Here is an 18,076-nt window from a genome sequence, read left to right as displayed (position 1 = left end):
AAAGATATACAGAATAACTTTAGATTCCCTGTATATGTAATGGTTTTGTAAAGATTACACTTACGAAAAAATTGAATTTAGAATTCTTGCCATTTACATAATGTTGAAGCATATTTGATTTGTGGTTTGGGGTGAAATAGCTGAGAGTACATAGTACATGACTGTACACAGTTTTAACCAATTAATAGAGAAACATAAACATGTGTCTGATTTTATTTCAGAATATTCTTCCAAGGTTGGAGCAACATGATTTCACCTCTAAACCATAAATAAACTAATAAAAGGCCATACCCACTAGTACTCTAGCGTTTGTATGGTTCTGTTAAGGATGAACATACAAAACACTGCTTTTCTAAGCCTCTGGGTGCAGCTCTTAAATCTCCAGGTTAAGTTTAGAATTAGGATGAGGTTTAAGGTGAGGGTTAGACTTACAGTTTGGGCTAAGCATAGTTTTAATGCTGCTTTTACACTGGGGTTGCCAGATATTCATGTCTCCTTTGTACACAATTGGGAATCACATTTTAGAAAAACAAATAGAGATGTTTTCACCATGAGACCAGGTTTGGTTTGAGAGAACTGTAACAGCCTTGTTACGTATTGAGAGTACTATGTATGACAGCTCATATTATCATCTATTACAATTAGAAATGGGCTCCAGGGTCCTGGGGTTGAGGGTTCGAGCCACGCCATGGTGTGTTCTCCCAGTGTCGGTGTGGGTTTCCTCTGGGTGCTCCAGTCCTGGCGCCCCCTCCAGGGTGTGCTCCTGCCTTGCGCCCAGTGATTCCAGGACCCACAATGACCCTGAACAGGACAAGCACTTTTGTGACCATTAGTGAAATTAAAATGAAAAAGTTCTCACTCAAGAGTCTAGGGACCGAAGGGATTTGCCCAACAGCCGCATGATTAACGAGCCTAAAATTAATAGTTTAAAAATATCAACCAGAAAGCTTTTTAAAATAAGAGCAGATTAATAATTGAAAGTGACTGGGGAGTGTTAAAATACCTGCCTGTGCCCTGTGCCCTGTCCACAACTTTCCCTAATCCCTAATCCCTAATCTCTAATCTCCTAAAGGCCAATAAGAAGTGACCAAGCCATCACGATCTGCCCACGGCTGTATTATGCCGCTGAGAGGGCTGTGATTGGTCCGAGCAGCTGTCAATCTCGGGTTAGGCACCTCCTTCCGTTCCATAATCCGTCGTGGAGGGAGACTTTTCTCTCTCTCTCCTCACTCTTTCCTCAGAGCTTCCTCCGCCGCTCTCTTTCGGTTCGGAATGATCAGCTGAGGCTGCGGAGTGGAGGGCTCACTGACGGAGAGGCTTCCCAACTTCTACATCTCCACAAACCCGAGTTTAGGAGCCTGGCTTTGCCGAGGAGGACTGTTCCGAGGTCTTGTTTCTGGACTGTACTGTAAGGAAACATGCCCGTGGCCACTCTCCTCCCTTTCACCGCGACTCCGAGTAGGAAGTCTGTGAGTCCGACCTCGTTCCGACTGACGGAGAAATTCATCCTGCTGCTGGTCTTCAGCGCCTTCATCACGCTCTGCTTCGGCGCGATCTTCTTCCTGCCGGACTCTTCTAAGCTGCTCAGCGGAGTTTTCTTCCGCTCCTCGCCGGCGGAGACCGACCCTCGCCTGGGCACGGACCCGGACCTGGCCGCCGCGTACGGAGCCACGGGCAAAGACGAGAAGATCCTGGTCAAGATCCGGAAAGACCACGAAAAGGCGCTGCTCGAAGCCCAGCACACGTTGCAGAAGCGGCCCGACGAGATCAAACAGGACATCAGAAGCGAGAAGGAGAAAGTTGTCCGCGATGGCCAGGGCGGCAATGACGACTCTCTGGCCGAGATCGAGTTCATCCGCCCGCCTGGAGCAACAGGGCACGAACCGGGCGACCCGGACACCAGGGAGAAGCGGGCCAAGATAAAGGAGGTACTTAAGCGGTGGTATATTTGAGGGCTTGGGGAGCTTTATCGTATGTATTTAAGGTGCGCTTTGCCGCGGTAAAGGCTTAAACGTGTCCCTGGAACCTAAGTCTGTTACAGTTTGTCACAGCGAGGCTTCACTGTAACAGCCGGGTTTGTGTTGATGCGCCGTGAGGCAGTGGCGTTAGCTGGGGTTTGGGTTGAAATGAACCACATTAAACCGTGTGTAAGTGTATTTAACTTGGCCAAACACTTCCAGCGTCACTTCAGAGACACCACACGACCTCCCTACGGTCTCACGGACCGACTGAAGGCTGTACGGTAGTTGGCCAACTTCCATCAACGCCACACGGTGTTGTGACGTTATCACCTGAGGCGACTGTCGACTCGCCGGTTTGGTTTGGGCTCCATTTTCTCTCCGTGTTTAACCGAAAACCCTCGTATTGTCCCCCGACCACGAACAACGAGTTTAAACAAACACTGTAGTCGTCTAGGTTCATGTTTTACCTCAGAGCTGAAGGAAACGCTGTCTCACACTTGCTGGTGTTTCACCTTTAGGCTACTCTTAGCAAAACAAGGGCCCCTTACAAACCCAGACTAGGTAGACCCTTAAAGAAGACATTCATTCGAGGGTTCTGTGGTAAAGTGAAGGGTTTATAACGTTTTTAGGCCTATTTCTGTGTGTCTAGAGCCACTAGAAAGGTTCTTTATATCTTCCTTTATGTTGGTTGTAATCTTAGCTTTTCAGAAGTAGCTTTGGGGAGCACAAAAACTGCTTTTACTACCCTTTGTGAGGCCCCTCTGTGGTGCCGCAGGCCTGATTCCCATCATAAGATTTTAAACATACTTTTATCAGACAAAACATTATAACCACTCCCTTTCTAAGTTCATTGTCTAATTCATCAGCTCCTCTAGCCATCTACTGCTCTACATACCCTCTCCACCCCATTTCCCCCTGTTCCTCAGTGCTCAGGACCCCCACAGAGCAGGTGTGATGTGGTGGTGGATCATTCTCAGCGCTGCAGTGACACTGACGTGGTGGTGGTGTGTTAGTGTGTGTTGTGCTGGTGTAGAGTGGATCAGACACAGCAGTAGCTGCTGGAGTTTTTAAACCCCTCAGTGTCTGGACCGAGAACAGTCCACCGACCAAAAACATCCAGCCGACAGCGTCCTGTGTCACTGATGAAGGACTAGAGGACGGCCGACATACACTGTGCAGCGACAGATGAGCTACTGTCTCTGACTTTACATCTACAAGGTGGACCAACGAGGGAGGAGTGTCACAGAGAGTGGACACAGGGTTTAAAAACTCCAGCAGCACTGCTGTGTCTGATCCACTCTACACCAGCACAACACACACTAACACACCACCACCACGTCAGTGTCACTGCAGCAACAGACGGACTACAGTGACCACCTGTAGGACAAAAAGTCAGTGTGCCTTTATGGTCAGAGGGATATATGGAGATATTTATTGGATAATGTCTGATTTCTGTTTGACACCTTTTTAAAATAACTATTATTATAATTAGTTATAATTGATTATTATTATTATTATATTAATATTCTCTTAACACACATCCAACAGATTTTCAATCGTAGTGAACTGCACTTGATGGATTGAAATTATGACGTGTGCTTCTGTCCCCAGTGCCATTACTAAGAAACCACTGAGTGTCATCTCACTTCACTTTTTTGAGAGGGAGAGAGTGAGGGAGAGAGTGAGAGAGAATGTGGGAAGGAAAGTGAAACACCACCTTAACGCCTTTTGCTTTCTGAGAAATGAATGAACTCATAGGACAGTCTCTGAGATTCAAGTGCTTCTAACTTTTGAAAATGTCATGAAACTTCCTGGAAGTGCCACAACAGGTCAGTGTGACTTTGTCCGTCACCTAGAGTGGTGTCCTGACATGTGCGGTTTGTAGCACTAGAAGCAGCGTTTGTAGTTTCAGTCCTTGAATCTCTATTGGTATCTGAATGATGAAGACAGGACACTTGCATTTCAGATCAACGGCCTGGTTCTGTCACTTCGACTATGACTCTGAATACTTCTGTTCAGGTCTCAGTCGCACAAAGTAACAGACACGATCCAGGGTTGTTTAGCAGTACCTCTCTCCAAATGGAAATCACCTCTATTTCCAGCTCTGTCATGTCGTCTTATTGGGCTGTTTTATAGTGACGCCATTTGCTTTCCCAAGCGCTGTCTCACCAGTCAAAGTCCTCTGTCCTGCTTTAGGCAAACGTTGGCTTGTTGTTTACAGAAAAGCAGTTTTTGGCTGTTTCTCGTCTCTTCAAAAATGAATCAGAGGTTCACACAGCATCTCTATTTGGCTCTAATAGGTGCACATCAACTACGGAGTGATTATAATTGCAGTTTTCATGTATTTTTAAATCTCCCAAAGCCTCTCTCTGCCTGTGTGCGTGTGTACTTTGTTCCTGCTAAACAGCAGCAACCTGTAGGTCAAAGGTCAAGGCCAGTGAGCTGTGCTCCACTATAGGTGTAGTATATGTCACCTATAAATCAAACTGGGTCCAGTGGCGTATACTTACTTTCCATGATTTTATAATCCTCTCAAAAGTACAAACCCTATCAATATTTGACTTGAGCAAATGTACTTGACTAAATGAAACACATTACTTCCCACTGATTTCACCCCCTCACATCCCCCCCCCAGCTCCAGGGTGTAGACATAAGAATGCGTTCAGGCAGACGGTGCGGTTCCTCAAAGTGTTTTGGGCAGATTTTGAGTCGTGCCGTCCGTGTGCCTCAGGCTGTGCTTTGAGTGTCTGCGCAGGACAAACCAAGGGTGAACCTTTCGCGTTTTCTAATGAGATGCAAATCAGTTCCTAGTGTCAGCTTGACGGAGCCGGCCACTTATCAGCATTCCCTGGCCGCTCTGAATGGCAGTTGGTTAGTACCTGGTGTGACCGCTCTTCCATCCTCTTGACGGCCGCTGCTGTTAAGGCATTTATTAACAGTATCATCAAGCTCCTAGTTTTGATTGTTTATGTGGTTAAGGACTGACTGGGGTACTGCAGGTTACTGGCTGTTCCATCACATTAATAATGGGACGCGCTATAGTAGTATGTCTATAGTAGTGTGTATATAGTTCCACTGTAATAAGTGAGTTTAGCAGCTTTAAAGCAACACTAGGTAGTGTTTCTACTTTAAGTTACAGCTTCAAAATCACAGAGCCTCTGATATTGTTGCTCTAGGCTCAGCACTGCAGAAACTGGACTATGTAACTTCTGTGCCTCACCCTTGATTTCAGGAGGGTGTTGTAAATGTGAATTTTGCCACTGTAAGGAGAGCCCAGAAGCAGAAATCTTACCTAATGTTGCTTTAAAGGAACTGGTTCCTCCTCGAGGTGAAACTCTGATGTCCCTCAAGGCATTGGGGTGTGGAGCCGTGAGGTCATGTTCTTTACAGTGATGGATTCCACCCGATATCCACCGCTGAGTTATGTTGGAGTAGTGTTTGTGATCCCGAACTAATCCCCTCAACATCAAACCTGCCTTCTGTGATGCGCTCATGGTGGAATGCCACCAGATCCTCACAGAAATGTTCCGGTGTCTGGAGGAGTAGAAGCTGTGGGTGTCTCAGAAGTGTTAGCTAAGGTCATGTGGTGGTTTACCTGGTGTAAGAGCAGTTGTAGCTGAGATAAACCGTTCAGAACAGTGAGCCTGCTGCTCTCAGCTCAGTGCAATCTCGTGCTTTGTGTTTTGTTTTGTCACGTTCACAGCGCCACACTGTGGAATGCAATACATTTGAGCTGACTGCTTTTTTAATTAGTTTTAAGTCTGCATTTTATTCTTGACATGGGAATAGACATTTTTTTTGGTAAGAGATATAGCAACATTTAAATCAGTGTAATGAATATTTGATTTTCATTTTGGCGTGTTTTCCTCACATCTGTGTTCAAAAGTAATTTCAAGTGAATGAGAAATAAGAGAACTGAGCAAAAACAGCTAAAATCCAGAGCTTCTGCTCCTCGCTCCTCACTGCTGTGCGCTCGGGGTCGGGGTGAACAGAGAGCGGCTCATTATCATTTAAAGGGACAGGCGCTGTTCTGAACAGGGCTGTTCTACACAGGGGGAGAACACTGCTGTGGGGTTTGATCCTTGTGGTGCTTTGACCAAAGCAGGTCACAGATGTTTCATTACGACCCAGAACGGTGGTCTGTGGTGAAAAAGGTTGATGGATCTGGGGGAGAATGTGTCTCCTGTAACATCTGAACAGAATCTGTTGCATATTTCCTGTTATTTCTCACTAAGCTCAGGACTCCGGAGCCACGATCCTGGGAAATGAAAAAGGGTGTTTTTTTTTTTTATCTCAATGTTCTTTTTTTTTTTTTCTTCCTCTTCTTTTATCAAATTGACAATCCGTTTATCAACTGACTGGGCTAATCTATATTAAATGGATATTTGAGTGAGTGCCAGCACACGGAGTGAGGAGTGTTTCACAACTCACTGCTTGAGCTCAAAGACCACCAGTAAGAAAGTGCTTGCACGAGAGTTCCTCAGGGTTAATATCAAGCCCGCTGGCAGGGCTGGAATCCTAATACCCGGATTAAGCTGTGTCACATACGTAATCATATTAGTGCATGCTGAGGCCTCTCCTCTTCACTTTCTGCCCCATCTGCCTCACATCGATAACGGCTCTGTGGTCAGGGAAGGCTTGGGGGGGCGTTAGATTTATTTTGAGAACAAGTTATTATTATTATTTGTCAGTAGGGACTCTTCCGGTCACGATGCCACCAACCAGGGACGCTGAGGCCAAGAATGTAATGGCTCTGAGATGTGATCTCAGTTGCTGATTGTTTTCAAGGCCACTGGAGGAGAGTGCCAACTGCCCAGCTCTGTCACATCAGCTGAAGAGTAGCTGTCTTGGAGACAGAGAGAATGAGACTGCTTGCTCTGTTTAGGACTCCTGGGATTTCCCTAAGCTCTTGGCCTCATAACTGAGGGGTCTCCAGGGAGCTCCTGAAGACAGGCTGCACCTGGAGGTGCGCGATACGGTCAACATTTATAACACGTTTCTTAATTTTGGTTGATACGATACAATCGAAACGTGAAAAAGCACCAAGAACGCCTCTGCTTGGTGTGTCATGGTGGTGTTGCCCAGACGCAGAATCGACCCCCTGTCTGTTGCATGGAGGAAAGATGTTATCCACTGCTCTGCGGCTGTTCTCTTGGTCAAGGCGTTTTTATTATGGTGATTATACCCTTCAGTCTTTGAATATGCACAGACATTGGTTTCATATCTCTGTCTTTATTACCCATTCGTTTTTTAAATACCCAGTTCTGTAAATGAATATCCAGAGGTTTTTTCATATCCGTGTATTTGAATAACCGTGCCCTCCAGCAGTAACAGTATAGCAGCAGAAACAGCCCCAGCCCTGTTTGACACCAGTGATAATTCACGCTGTGGAAAACAGAATCTAATCCCACTGATCACTAGCACGAAGGAAACAAACAGCTCCAGCGGGACTCGGCTGTGGCCCCTGCTCTGTGCGTCCAGACGCTATTCATGGGTCTCTCTCCGTCTCCCCCCCGTGAGCCTCCCTGACCTTTGGTGTTAATTGTTCTCCGAAAAGGAAGTGGATGCCGGGTCGTCTCAGGAGTGAACCGTTGGTGTGTAGCTTTTGTTGACAGTAAACCAATAAACACCTGCCGCATGCTGACGCTGACATTTACAGTGGGGCTTTATAGCAAAGGCCAAAAAAAAATAAAAAATACATTGGTAAGAATTATGGAATAAATCCAACAGGTTAATTAAAGCCAACCTTCGCCGTTGTGTGTTTGTGCATTAATAAGAGAATTAAATAACAACATTAGTGTGTGGACATCTGCCCTTATGTATGATAGGGTATTAACCTGTAGTTTCACACTCTGCTCTTCTACAGAAGCTTTAGAATCGATGTTGGAACTCTTCTGTGAGGTTTTGATGGCGACCTGCATGAGTGAGGTCCAGTGCTGATGTTGGAATACTAGCTCTGGATCCTGAACACCAGTCTAGGTTGTCCAGAGGTGTGAACATGTAAACTCTAAAGGAGAAATTGATGCTCCTACAAATATACAGTAACCTTTACTCTAGACAGTTTTGTGTTGAAGCTACGTGATGGCAACATGGCACTTAAAGGGTTAACACTGTTTATTGAACTAGATAGTCACAATAGCCTTTACAGAAACTCAGGAAAGTCCCACCCAATGCAAAACTGAGCACACAGCGCCTGGCGTAGGTCACCGACACTGAAGGGACACATGGGGACGGTGGATTACCTTACAACACACTATCCCCGTCCCACAACACAACACCAGGAACACTGAATAACAACCAGAACAAAGGTTTAACGCTGGTGCTGTGTCTTCAACTGGGCCCCGTTCACTATTTAGTGTTGTCTGTGCACTCACAGGATAGTGGATACCCATAATACAAAGCGACATTTCAAGTCGTGCCCAAAACACAGTCCTATGTAATAGTGCTCTATATAGTGAGCAATGTAATGGGATAGTGTGTACAGAACAGAGCTTAACTCTCTCCCTGGGGGCAAGTCGGGTGCTGTGTTGCATGGCTCCGCCCCTTAGCCTTAGCTGTTGCAGGGCGGGTAGCATTGCAAAAGCCACAGCAATAAATTCAGGAAATAAACAGGAACTGTGCAGAAGTGTGCTCATTCTGCAGGATGCTTATTCTCACTTCAGCAAAATCGACAGAACAGGAACAAGCCTGCTGTTGTATCCGTGGAAGGGCTGAGGAGAGAACCCCAAGGTCCACACTGCACCCATCTGGGCGGTGTGATCGGCTCATTCATTATAAGCGAGTGAACTTTCCACTCCTTCACACATCATTCTCCTCCCCATTAATTATGCAGAATTGAAGCTAATGAGGAAAATTCATTTCCATCCTGATGATCACTGCCTGTCAGTGAGGAATAACCAAACCCTTTTGGCAGGAATTCAAGATTTGGGCATAGTTTGAGGTGGGGAGGTGGGGGGGTCCCTCCTAGCTATCCAAACGTTTGCAGACACCCATGTAAATGACTGACTAGGGCTGTTCAGAGCTGCACAGTTTCCATAATCTCAGTAGTGCAACATGAAATGAAGTGGGCCCCACCGAGCTTATGCCAGGCTTTGGGCAGTGTGGTAATGGAGCTGTGGTATCTGTAGTGTTGGTGCACCATCGATACTTGACCTCACTACCTCTGTGGTGGCTGAAAGCCATCAGGTTCTCACAGCAGTCTTCCACCATCTAATCCAAAGGCTTTCCAGAAGAGTAGAAGTGGTTACTGCTGCAAATAAGAACAAATACCTAGTGTCTGTATGAAAAGCTTTCACGAAGATCAGGGTTAAATGGAATGGAAGTTCAGCAGGAACAGATCAATGCTAAGTCCTATGTGCCATATGGTGTTGAGGGGAAGGGGGGGTGGGGTTAAGTGTAGTCATCAGGGTCGGACAGAGCACCACTGGAGTCGGTCATGAGCTTGAAAGCAGAGGGAACCACAAGCTGAACGCTGGAACTATACACCACAGAGGCCTTATTTGTCTAGAAGGTTCGACAGTAGGGCACAACCAGGGGCAGATCAGTTGTTCCAGGATTTTATATTTAGCGCTATGCATCTTATCCTGTTGCCATATGATGAGGGAGTGGCGTAGGTCCTAGGAATAACTGTGGGTTTGACTGAATTGGTGCATGAGAGCGGTACAGAGGTGAAATTGGTCGGCAACATCCTTTGCTCAGTCTGGTTCCACAGGGTTTTCCCAGCTGAAGCAGCCAGTCAGTCACAGATCAGAGACGATTTTGACATACGTTAGCATTGAAGTATGAGAAACATTCCTACATTCCTGTGCACTTCCGACTTGTTCACAGGTAATATCAGGTTAGCGGTGTTAACGGTTTTACTGTCTTACTGTGAAGCACATAACGGTCCAATCCCATTTCACCACACAATCCTATTTTTCTGTGTTGCCCTGGTGTAGGGGGTGTCCAAGTCCTGTGGGGAAAGAGGGGTCAGGTGAAGTCCTAGGGCGACATGTTATTTAGAGGCACATTTCATACAGGGTGTTGGGTATGCCTTGGGAATCTTGGCAAGTGACCAAAGAAACCCACAAATGTTAGTATTATCTCAGTTAAAAACTACAATAACCATTGTATAATCTTGCGTTAATTATGACCCTTTACTTCTTAAGAAGCGTTAAACATCTCTAGTAGTACGCTGATGTCTGGGTAATTAGCTGGTAAATGTCCACTTCAACCTTAAAATGCTTTTTAAATCTTACTCTTGACTGTATAAACTTGCCTTACCTGGACTCGCCTAAAATAGTGAAGCAATTGCATTCTATCTTTTTAAGACGGTAGAATGTAATTGAGGAGGAAATGGAATTTTTGAACAAAAAGCTGCTCCTCTGATATCACTGCAGACTGGTGCAGAGCACTGCTAGTCACCTGGGAATGAGGCACTGCTCTCATTTATTTCTGTTCTGATGAGGTGTCAGGCCCTGTCCTGGAAGCTGTCCCATTCTGTAACTGATGATTTTAACCACGATGCTTTATACCTCAGTTCCAAGGGGCAAGGTGATGCTCAAAAACAAGAGGTTAGGGGTTAAAATAAGACATGCTGCTTTTGCTTTGTGAACCACAGGTCACAGAGTAGCTCAGACTGGTTTTACGTCTGGGGTTAGATTTATCAAAGGGATGTCAGAGACGTAGACCGGACCTGCTCGGTTTCTGATCCAAGGCGAATGCGGCTGTAAGAGATGGCCTCGCGCAACATCAGGAATTGCTGGGTGGCTTCAGAGAGGCCCAAAAACCTTCTCATCTTACTGCAGTGCTCTTAACACTCTAGGTGATGCAGAGATATTAAATTAAATAAAAATTATAATGAGGCTATTCTGCAGACAGGCTCTTGGCCTCTGCTGAACCGTTAACAGCAGTGAATGAAGGGCCTCATTTGGTCACTGTGAGACTCGAGGTGTCGTACGTTTAGGTCTTTGTTCCTCTGTTCTCTGCCAGCTCAGAGCAGGGAGATGTGTTTCAGTGAATGGGAGCGCGGCCGCTGTGGACTGGAGTCCTAACGGAGAGGCTTCTCTCTCACTATGCTGTTCACGGCGCTGATTAATTGAGCAAACAAAGACACCTGAAACAGAAGGACACATTGATTAAAAGGTGTGTGGCAAGCTGTTTGTGTACTGTGTGTCTGGGGTTGTGACCTCGCCTCTGGATTATGGTCTGCTTTGGATTCAATTGGAAGAAATGAGACTGTGTGTGTGTGTGTGTGTGTATGTGTTGTTGGGTTTGTATGTTCTAGTTTGTCACTCAGGACATGGTAATCTGTGAACAGTAGGGGATGGGGAGTTCATCTTGTTCTGATCAGAGTAGTGAGACAGTAGGCCCATTGTACCAGCGGTGGGTAAGGGTTGTGTAACACTGGCTGCATGGTAGTGCTGTATGATTTAGACTAAATATTGCAGTTTAAACTCTTCTCTGTTGCTATAACACCACTAGAGGGCAGCTGTGAGTGTTTGTTTGTTTATTTAATGTTTGTTACTCACCACATTAGGGGCATCCTCCTGGTGGGACTGTATTATTGATGATAAGTTTGGCTTCAAAATCAAATCACAATTAATATTAAGAACTTTGAATTAACCTAATCTTGGCAATTTGGATTATATCAAATTTAAAAACAAAATTCTGTTCCTCTTCTTTTGTGTTTATTCTGTTTGTGCCCTACACTGTGTGCTGTTCATGTCCTGTCCCCTTAAAACCACACTACTGCGCATGTAGTCATGTAACGTGGAGGAGAACCTAAACACGGAGGCGGACCGAGCGACTTGTACCAAAGAGAAACACAGCGTCTTTCATTTGGCTGGTGTTTTGACTTTAGTGAAGACGACACTGAACATAAAGAAACACTGATGGATTTTAGTGACCAAAGTGAATCCACCAGCCTGTTTCAACATTTGAAGCCCGATTACATCACCAAATATGAACAGTACACAGCTCTAAAAAGTGACTGACAAGCTCCTAGCAAAAAGAAAATCCCAGCTTTACCACTGGAGCACATTTACAAACTTTGTCAGGGAACTGAGGCAAAAAAAAAAAAGAAAACAAACAAAATAATCCCTCATTAATCGTAATCAAGGAAAATGTTCAGATTTGTGGAACATATCACCTGGCACTACCAGAGACTCCCCTATGGAGCTGCGATAGGACACAGTAAGGTTATGGTGTAATCTGATTTTCCGTATTAGAGCGTTCTCTGGAAAGCGACGGTTGGTAAACTGCAAAGGCCTCGTGCTGTTGAGAAAATGATCTATAATACAGCACTGTTATGTAGTGCTTGAGGCACCGAACGGATGCTGAGATGAAGTTTTAATATCTCTGCCCTTGCCCTGTGTGCTACTATCGAGCTCTTGTAGAGTAGAGAAGAAAATAAACCAATTACGCCCCTATTAAGACATTATTAGTTTCACTGTGCCAACACTTTCAGGTTCATTTGCATGGGCCCAACCGAAAGGGCACGCTCTGCTGGATAGGGTCATGATCCGTGGTTTTGGTTTCTTCTGGTGCGAAAGCTGTTCGCATTTCATTTGAAGGTTCACACCACTTGACAGAGACACCTGAAGGTCATTTGATATCCATGCGCCAGACTCGGTCTCTCTCCCTGCACCACCGCAGCTGCCATATCTCCATTTAAACCCAAAGAGAATAGCCCTGCTCGTGAAGGATCAAGCGGAAATGGCCTGCAGAGCTGCAGAACTCCCAGAATCCGAGGTTTCTTTACCTTAAACCCAGACCCGGATGGGTCGAACAGAAGACAAATCCTTGTAGAATTGTGTTGCGTATGTTGTCCTTGTTCTACCTTTCTGTTACAAGACTTTGCGGAGCATGGGGCACAGATTCCAGTTGAAAAATCTTATCTGTGCAGCCTTGGGCTTGTACAGAGGGGCTCGGTCTACTTTTACATGAGCCACTGCAGCTAACAGCTTGTGCACATGGGCTACAAAGAGAATCTAAGATCGTGCGAAACCCAATGTAGGTAATGAATCCACATCATTGCAATTGGATACGGCGTCATGTCCTCGCCCCAGTCGGGATACTCCAGGCCCCAGCCCTGAATTCCCACAGTCGCACTCGGTGGTAGGGGCACATCCTACTTGGAAGCACAATGATCTATCTATTGATACCCTGACCTAATACAGCTCATGCTAAATGAGCACGGACGCCGGCAGGGATTTATGAGAGAGTCAGCAGCGTAGAGGGGTGCTCTTCCATTTACGTCGTGCTGCTGCTTTTTCTGGACGCTCTGTAATGATCCAGTCTGCTTCTAATGGCCCTGCTTTGTGAGGATCAGTAGATCACTGGTTCTCAGCTCTGGTCCTGGAGGTCCATCGCTCTGAGCATTTCAGTGATTTCCTGGCTGTCAAGCCTCCTGATTAAGTAATTGGCTAATTAACTAGATTTCCTGCGTTGAAGTGGGTGTCAGGTAGCAGACCTCCGGGGCCAAGGCGTAAAACCTCTGCAGTAGAGAGCAGTTGATTTACCAAGCGGGGCTCACTGGCGCTTTCTGGGTAGGGACTTTGTTATTGGATTGTTGTGTTGATGAACGCTACATAAAGCAGTGGACATTTCCAGTCTTTACAAAGCTTCGGAATCAGGGGTGTGTCCAGAGTCAGCCTCTGCTAATACCACCAAGTGCAGCTACACTTGTAGCTGAATTTCCTTCAGCTATTTTTATGTCAGCAATATCCCAGTGTTTTTGACAGTACCCATGATGAAGCCTGGCAACCCCTGAGGGGACCTCAGTCTATAAAGTCTGGCCTAGACCACTGCATGTAAAGGTTTAGAATAATTACAACATATATATCTGCCGTGGAGTGGGTACCCGATACGTCCCAACTTTCTTGACTTGTTTTACCAGAGGGAAGTATGTGTGTCCTGTGTTTTTGCAGAACTCCCTTTCCTAAGATGACAGAGGCCTTTTGGCCCTGGATGGCCCACAGCCACCACACCACTCTCATTTGGAGTCACAGGCAAGCGGCTGTAACTTTACTCTGCCCCCTGTGTTCGGCTCCGGGAGCAGGCTGTCTCTGGAGAACTTGTGCTTGGCAGCAGATCAATGAAACTGTGTCCTAGAGAGTGTGTGTGTGTGTGTGTGTGTGTGTGTGTGTGTGCCGTGCCAGGCTAGACGTGCCCCTCGTGCCAGCGAGGCGCATGCCCCCCTCTCGAGCTGCACCTGTTCTCCAGGCGTCTGTCCACAGGTGCCTCCTGACCGCCGTTGAGGGAGGGGAGCGATGCTGTATCTGTTTCATCTCTGTCTTCAGTGCTCTGTAATCTCTGACTGAGAGGATTCACACACTCAGGATGACCTCACACACACACACAGCAGGCTCTCACATGAGCAGGATTACACAAGCTGGTTACTGATTGGTCGGTAGGGACGGAGTACTGGATCTTTGTGCAGTAAACAATGACAGCTATTGAAATTTTGTTGGAGAAGGGACGCAATATTCTAAATGAAAATTAGGGCTGATTGGAATGCTGGTCTGAAAAAAAATCTCTTCCTCAAGATCAAAGGGAACACAAATGTCTGTGACCTGCTTTGTCAAAACACCACAAGGATCAAACCTCACAGCAGTGACACCCACCCACCCCCAATTAAATAGCCCAGTTCACAACTCACAATGTTAGCGCCTGTTCCTTTAAATGATAATGAGCCGCTCGCTGTTCACCCCAACCCCGAGCGCACAGCAGTGAGAAGTTCTGGTTTTTAGCCGTTTTCGCTCTGTTCTTTCTTCTCCATTTTTACTCAGTGTTGTTATTTCTCTGTGCTCTTTGGGTCTGTTTTGCTGCATCTATGCACTCACATATAAACATGGGTCCTGCGCTGTGATTGGACAGACTCAGAGGAGGGGCCGAGCAGTTCTGAAGTCTTTGTAGAAAGTATAATATTGACGCTAATGTGAATCCTGACGTTAACTGATCAGTCAACATCAATTTTCTTAACATATTCTATTAAAGACACGAGTAAAAACCAAGGGCCCACTTGTCCCTGTTGGTGGCCACTGTATTTCCACCTTGACTCTTCCTCCTGGGTCATAGTTTGTGGCACTGGAGGCAGGACAAGATTTGGTTTTTGACTGGAAAAGCCCCTAACACAGTGGATAAATACGTTTGTGAGATTCAGGCTTGCAGAAGAGTTTTAAACATGAAGACGCTTTAGCCTCTGTGAATGCCTTTTCATAAACAGCAGCATCGACGTCTTCGTGAGCTGAGGGAGTGTGTACATTGTGTGCAATCTAGATTTTGTTATAGAATGGAGAATAGAATGAGTCCAGTGGGAGCGGACGGGTCTGAGCTGCCTACAAAACGAGCGATACGACTTCAGAGAAACTCTAGCGTGAAAATAAAGATGAGCTTCCCCTTTAAGTTTGATTTAATGAGCAGGATTTAAGAGTTAGCTAGCTAACTTCAGCCCAGAGTTGAGGATTGTCCAGTAGGAATGACCTGCAGTTGTCTTCTTATTGAACACATTTGACTTGAGGCTCAAGTTATCCACTTGATGTTGAGGCTATGCTGGCAGCTGTGGCCTTGAGGTTAGAGAAGCTAGCGCGAAGGGCGGAGAAGCGAGATTGAGGTAGGAGTGTCGTCTGTTCTGTTTCCGGGACTGGCAAGGGTAAAATCTTCTTTGTCTTCTTTTTCTTTTTTGTGAAATAACCCCATGCCCTTTTTTAGTTTTGTGGTTTAGTTGCATGGACGCTTGGCTGCTTCTGATGCCAGCTGTGTTAACAGCTGTGTCACTTGTAGAAGGCTCTTATTGCAGTTGTTTGTAATGCTTGCTGGGTATTGTAGTCTGAGATAACCAATGGAGAATGGCAGCAAAATGTGCAACAATACCCTACATGGTGCGCTAGAGTTTGGTTTGATGCTGAAAGCTCTTAAAAGGTCGGTCACACCCTCGGTCTCACTCTGACCTTTCTGAGTAACACTGTGTGTCGGCTTTTTATTTATTTATTTGATTTGATTTGATTCTTTGGCCTTGTTTCTGATTAACCCTGTTTATGCTCCATAGAGTGGGTCCTCCACATGTTGGAGGGCAGCTGTGTTGGAAAGGAGCCCAGTACAGAATCACATTGTCCAGACAAATAGGTGCTTGTTTTAAACCACGAAGAATCATTGGAGAAAAAGACTTCTTACTCCGTTAACTGTGAAAAGTAAATGTGTTTTATTATGCGTTTTAATGGTAATTGTTTTAGTGTTAAAATGACAATTGTTCTTTTTATTAATTAATCTGCAATGTTTACGACGAGTATCATCAAGCTCATTAAATCGTCTAAACCCAAACTCTCACACCTTTGGACGCTATCATCCCCAAGGCGACTGATGTGTAAATGCTGTCAGGGCCAACCCTACGTCTGGGAGATTGTGAAAGATGAGTGTACGCTCTGGACACTGATCCACCGGGTGGAGACTACAGTGATCCTCCGTCACTCTGTGGCTCAGGAGCCTGTGGAGATCTCCCTAGCTCTCGTTACGTCCACACATCTGTAACGTGACAATAAAGGACTCCTGTAAGCGATGTGATCTCTACCTCCTCTCACAGGGAACTGGTTTCTCAAAGGGCTTCGGTTGCCCCAATGACAACATCGGTTTCTTCTCTACCCTGTTCTGAAACTGCTGAATACGTTGGTGGTTTCAGCTGGTAGTAAGGGACTTTCCTTAAATAATTCTCCAGAAAGTGCAGTGTGGAGTTGGTGCTGTCATCACTGAGACTTTGTGGATTGTGAGGTTATTTCAGCGCATTGCATTTTCCGTGGAATACTCGTCTGTTTTGGGAGAGTCATGTGGAACTAGTTTGGGGGGATTTTTTAAAAATTCCATATTTCCTTATGTTTATACTTTACAGATGTGATTTAACATTTAATCTTCCCATCACTTTTTAAAATAAAAAAATATATATTAGCACTTAATCATGGTCAAGACCCTGGTGGGTTCAGAGCTCCCCACGAATCCCGTGATGCTAGAGAGGAACACATCTGGACAGAGCACCATTCACTCACTCATTCACACCACTGCTCTGCAGAGTGACCCCCAACCGGGTCCCATACTCGTTTCAGGAGGCGAGAAGGGATCGGACATTTGCCTGCTCAGTTGTATCTTGTCCTGTTGTGTTACATCACAGGATCATGCAAAACAGCGCTAACAAAGCGTCTACAGTTTGGGATATTTGCATCTGGGCTCTGCTGCTGCTGTGTGGCTTTGAGGCGGTGAAACCAGGATGGACTTGAAAAGGCATGGACAATGTATTACACGGAAAGTTACATTTTACTGCCCCTTTTTTAAAGAAGAAAGGATGTAAACACTGTTAAGCCATAACCTTTAAAGCCATCTCTTTGTTGCTACACTCCTTTTATCAGTTCCTTAGACTGTACAGGAGGGGACTAGTTCTCATGTGGGGTTTTTGATACAGAGAATGACGTGACCCAGTGAGACTGACGTGACCCAGTGTGATCTCATGTTTACCACAACATGTTAATGCCTGGTAAACCTCAAGAGCTCAGCTGAACAGAACAAGGCCTGTACACAGAGGAGAGATGAGGATGATGCTGTGTGTTAGGGATGGAAGAGGACATTTAAAACATACAGCCGTGGATGTTGAGGGAGGAGATGAAACTGTTTCTCACCGCCCCCCACACACACCTCCAGGGGGTGAAACCACTGACTTTCTGTTCCTAAGCCTGCTTCCCCGAACTTTAGTCCGTGCCTGTCCCTGTATTTATTACACTGAACTGAAACTGCTGCTTACCATCGTTTATATCATTATGCTACTTACTCATAGCTATGCTACCTAGAGCTACACTGGCTTTCGAGCTTCCGAAGAGGCACAGAAAGGGGAAGTGGTTTGGCCTTGCACACGATGGTGAACATCAGCCTTCGCACCATCCACAGCCGACTGCCACAGGGTATTGATTGCGCTGGAGCTCGCTTTACTCTACTGACAGCTCCTGTTTGATTTACGGTTTTGGAATTGCAGCATGGTCCATTACTTCATGCCTCGACACGAGGGCTCTTGTAAACAGCGTGAGCGGTGGAACGACTACGTTCCTTACACTGGTACACTTTAATTTCTGACTTCCTGTTCTGGGGGAAATGTGCTG

The 18,076-nt window shown here is 45.8% G+C and overlaps 1 protein-coding gene across 1 annotated transcript in view; it reads left to right on the top strand.

The window, feature by feature from the left end:
* The first annotated feature begins 1,161 nt into the window (after positions 1 to 1,161).
* The window catches only part of man1a1 (mannosidase, alpha, class 1A, member 1), a 143,603-nt gene continuing 126,688 nt past the window's right edge, over positions 1,162 to 18,076 (top strand). The window contains exon 1 of the mRNA XM_066676490.1: positions 1,162 to 1,928. Within this exon, the coding sequence (XP_066532587.1) occupies positions 1,419 to 1,928 (510 nt within the window). The 5' untranslated portion in view covers positions 1,162 to 1,418. The remainder of the gene's footprint in view (positions 1,929 to 18,076) is intronic.

The sequence above is a fragment of the Hoplias malabaricus genome, chromosome 7, assembly GCF_029633855.1.
Source record: "Hoplias malabaricus isolate fHopMal1 chromosome 7, fHopMal1.hap1, whole genome shotgun sequence".
Taxonomy (NCBI): Eukaryota; Metazoa; Chordata; class Actinopteri; order Characiformes; family Erythrinidae; genus Hoplias; species Hoplias malabaricus.
The sequence above is the reverse complement of the archived record's forward strand: the minus strand, read 5'-3'. Positions and strand labels throughout refer to the sequence as shown.